Raw genomic sequence first — 2,607 nt, 5'->3', positions numbered from 1 at the left:
ATATATATATATAATGCTTTTTTAATGATAAGTGCTGCAACTCACTACAGATAGAATTCTAATTGGTTAATTTAAATGTCTTAAAATAAATAAACGCCGAAAACAATGAATAATTAAGAACAAGTCAAACATTTTTTTTTGGCTTTAGACAAGCTTTTACATAAGTATGATGAAAAAATGAATACAATATTAAAGCTTATAATAAATATCTCAATTTAAACTATCACATATAAATTAAATATTTTGTTTCTATATTTATATTATTTGCAAAGTTTGCAAAATTTACAATAAAAGTATCACATTAGTGGAGATAATTAGTGGAGAGCTTTATATCTTTCTTCTTTGAGATAGTCGATCCTGAAGATACTAATTGGCACTTATGGTGGTGCGATACGGGAGATGTGCTGCGACAGGCGCTGGACGGGGATCGAAAGCTGCGCCCTTACCAGCGGGTGTCACACTTCCGTAATCACTATGAGCTCACGCGAAAGAATTACCTATATCGCAATCTCAAACGTTATAGAAAGGCCCTGATAAGGGCTGAAAAATTTGCCGAGGCTCATATTAGCGATGTCATGCCTGTGACCTTCGAGCTACCTAGTGATTATCTGATGTTTGTCGAGGAATATCATAAGTAAAATTATTTCTTATTGTTTACATTATTAATTAAAGATTTTTTTTTAATTAAGTAAATGTTATTAAGTTTTTATTTTTATTTTATATTCCTTTCTATAAATTATTTATAAATTCTATAAATTATTAAGTTCGACACTATCCTAATTCTTATGATTTTATCGTTATCTATAAATATTATATTTTATCAGAAGGTTTTATCGAGAAAAATATTATAAGCAAGTAAATATCGATATATGATGGTGATATCTTGAAAATTTTTCTCAAGATATAGATATAATATACCTATATTAAAAGAAACTTTCAAAGTACTGTCGTTTTTAAATATATTTATTCACAATATTATAAAATTCATATATCTGCACAATTTCTATAATAAGCTTTTAAATTTTTATATTAATATGCACACATGCACACACGTACATATATTAAATGTATTTGTTTCACATTTTATTATGCATAACAAAAGTCTAAGAATTCTAATTCACAGAATATATTTCATTTCGTATTCAAATAAAAATATGAAAGTAAATTTTTGAGATAAAAAAACGATCCTAATTATATAGAATTAAAATTATGGAGTTAAAGAATCTCAATAAGATGATAAATGATAATTGTAGGCAACAAGGAGCCATATGGATCGTCAAACCAGTAGCAAGATCACGAGGCAAGGGTATCTTTCTATTTAGGAAATTGAAGGATCTTATAGAGTGGAAAAGCAGAGAGGTCAAATCGCAGCAATCAGGAGTGCCAGCTGAAATTTATGTTGTTCAAAAATACATTGATAATCCTTATCTCGTCACAGGTTAAAATTTAGATCTTTTAATCTTCAATTTGATACAATTATTTAAATATATTAATTAATAATTATAAGCTTAACAATTAAATATATATTCATATTTTTTGATATATTTATATTATAAATATACATTTGATATGTATATACACACACACATTACACACTAAGGAAAAATTTACTAAATTTTAATAAATATTTCTTTGAATAATCCTAGTGGAATATTTACTGAATATAAACACATATTTATTACATACAGGGACCATTAGTTTGATTCAACTATTCATCATTTTTTCATTTATCTAAATATTTATTTGCCATATTCGCTAAGACAATTCAAAAAAAATATTTATTAAGATTTAATAAATTTTTTCTGTGTAGCAATAAAATTTTATTAAGTTAATATTAACAATAAATAATAATATAAATAATAATATATAATATAAATTAAGTATAATAAAAGTTATGTACATAGTTGAGAAAAAGTTGATTAAAGTCATGAAATTCAAGTAAGTGTATATGTACTTAAATTTTATGATTTTATTAACTCCTCAATTTTTAATAATTGAATATTTATTTGTAATATATATTGTACATATACACTGTATGTAATTTTAAATTTGGTCTATTAATTGCTAATTGATGTTAGTATTAAACCATTAAAATCATGAATTAGCTCCATATATCTTGAATTCTTCCAATATCAACATTTCTATTTTACAAAAATTAAATCTCTGATTTCAGGGCGAAAGTTTGATCTACGCATTTACGTATTGGTAACATCATTTCATCCTTTGAAAGTATGGTTAGCTAGAGAAGGTTTTGCTCGTTTATGTGGCCAATTATTTGATCTGGAAAATATTGACGACAACAGAGTGCATTTGACGAATACGGCAATACAGCTGAAAGCAAGTCAGAATACCGAAGGTATTTCTTCGATAAAAGGCGAGACTGGGGAGTTGAGCTGTAAATGGGCATTGAATAAACTCAGGGATTATTTGATAGCTTATTACGAGGCGGAAGTGGTTGAAAATTTGATGCAACGCATTGCAGGTATTTACAAAATTATCAAATTACTGTTATTAATAAGATTTGATAAATAACATAATCACTTTACGATTTATCTTTTGTGTGTGTGTGTGTGTGTGTGTGTGTGTGTGTGTGTGTGTTGTTTGTTA

General features: G+C 26.5%; 1 protein-coding gene across 1 annotated transcript in view; it reads left to right on the top strand.

The window, feature by feature from the left end:
- The window catches only part of LOC105624376 (probable tubulin polyglutamylase TTLL9), a 16,057-nt gene that overhangs the window by 7,054 nt on the left and 6,396 nt on the right, over window positions 1-2,607 (top strand). Inside the window, exons 2-5 of the mRNA XM_012205741.1 lie at window positions 348-634; window positions 1,254-1,438; window positions 2,174-2,482; window positions 2,520-2,560. Coding sequence (XP_012061131.1) covers window positions 348-634; window positions 1,254-1,438; window positions 2,174-2,482; window positions 2,520-2,560 — 822 coding nt within the window. The remainder of the gene's footprint in view (window positions 1-347; window positions 635-1,253; window positions 1,439-2,173; window positions 2,483-2,519; window positions 2,561-2,607) is intronic.

This window comes from Atta cephalotes (genome assembly GCF_000143395.1).
Source record: "Atta cephalotes unplaced genomic scaffold scaffold00076, whole genome shotgun sequence".
NCBI lineage: Eukaryota > Metazoa > Arthropoda > Insecta > Hymenoptera > Formicidae > Atta > Atta cephalotes.
The sequence above is the reverse complement of the archived record's forward strand: the minus strand, read 5'-3'. Positions and strand labels throughout refer to the sequence as shown.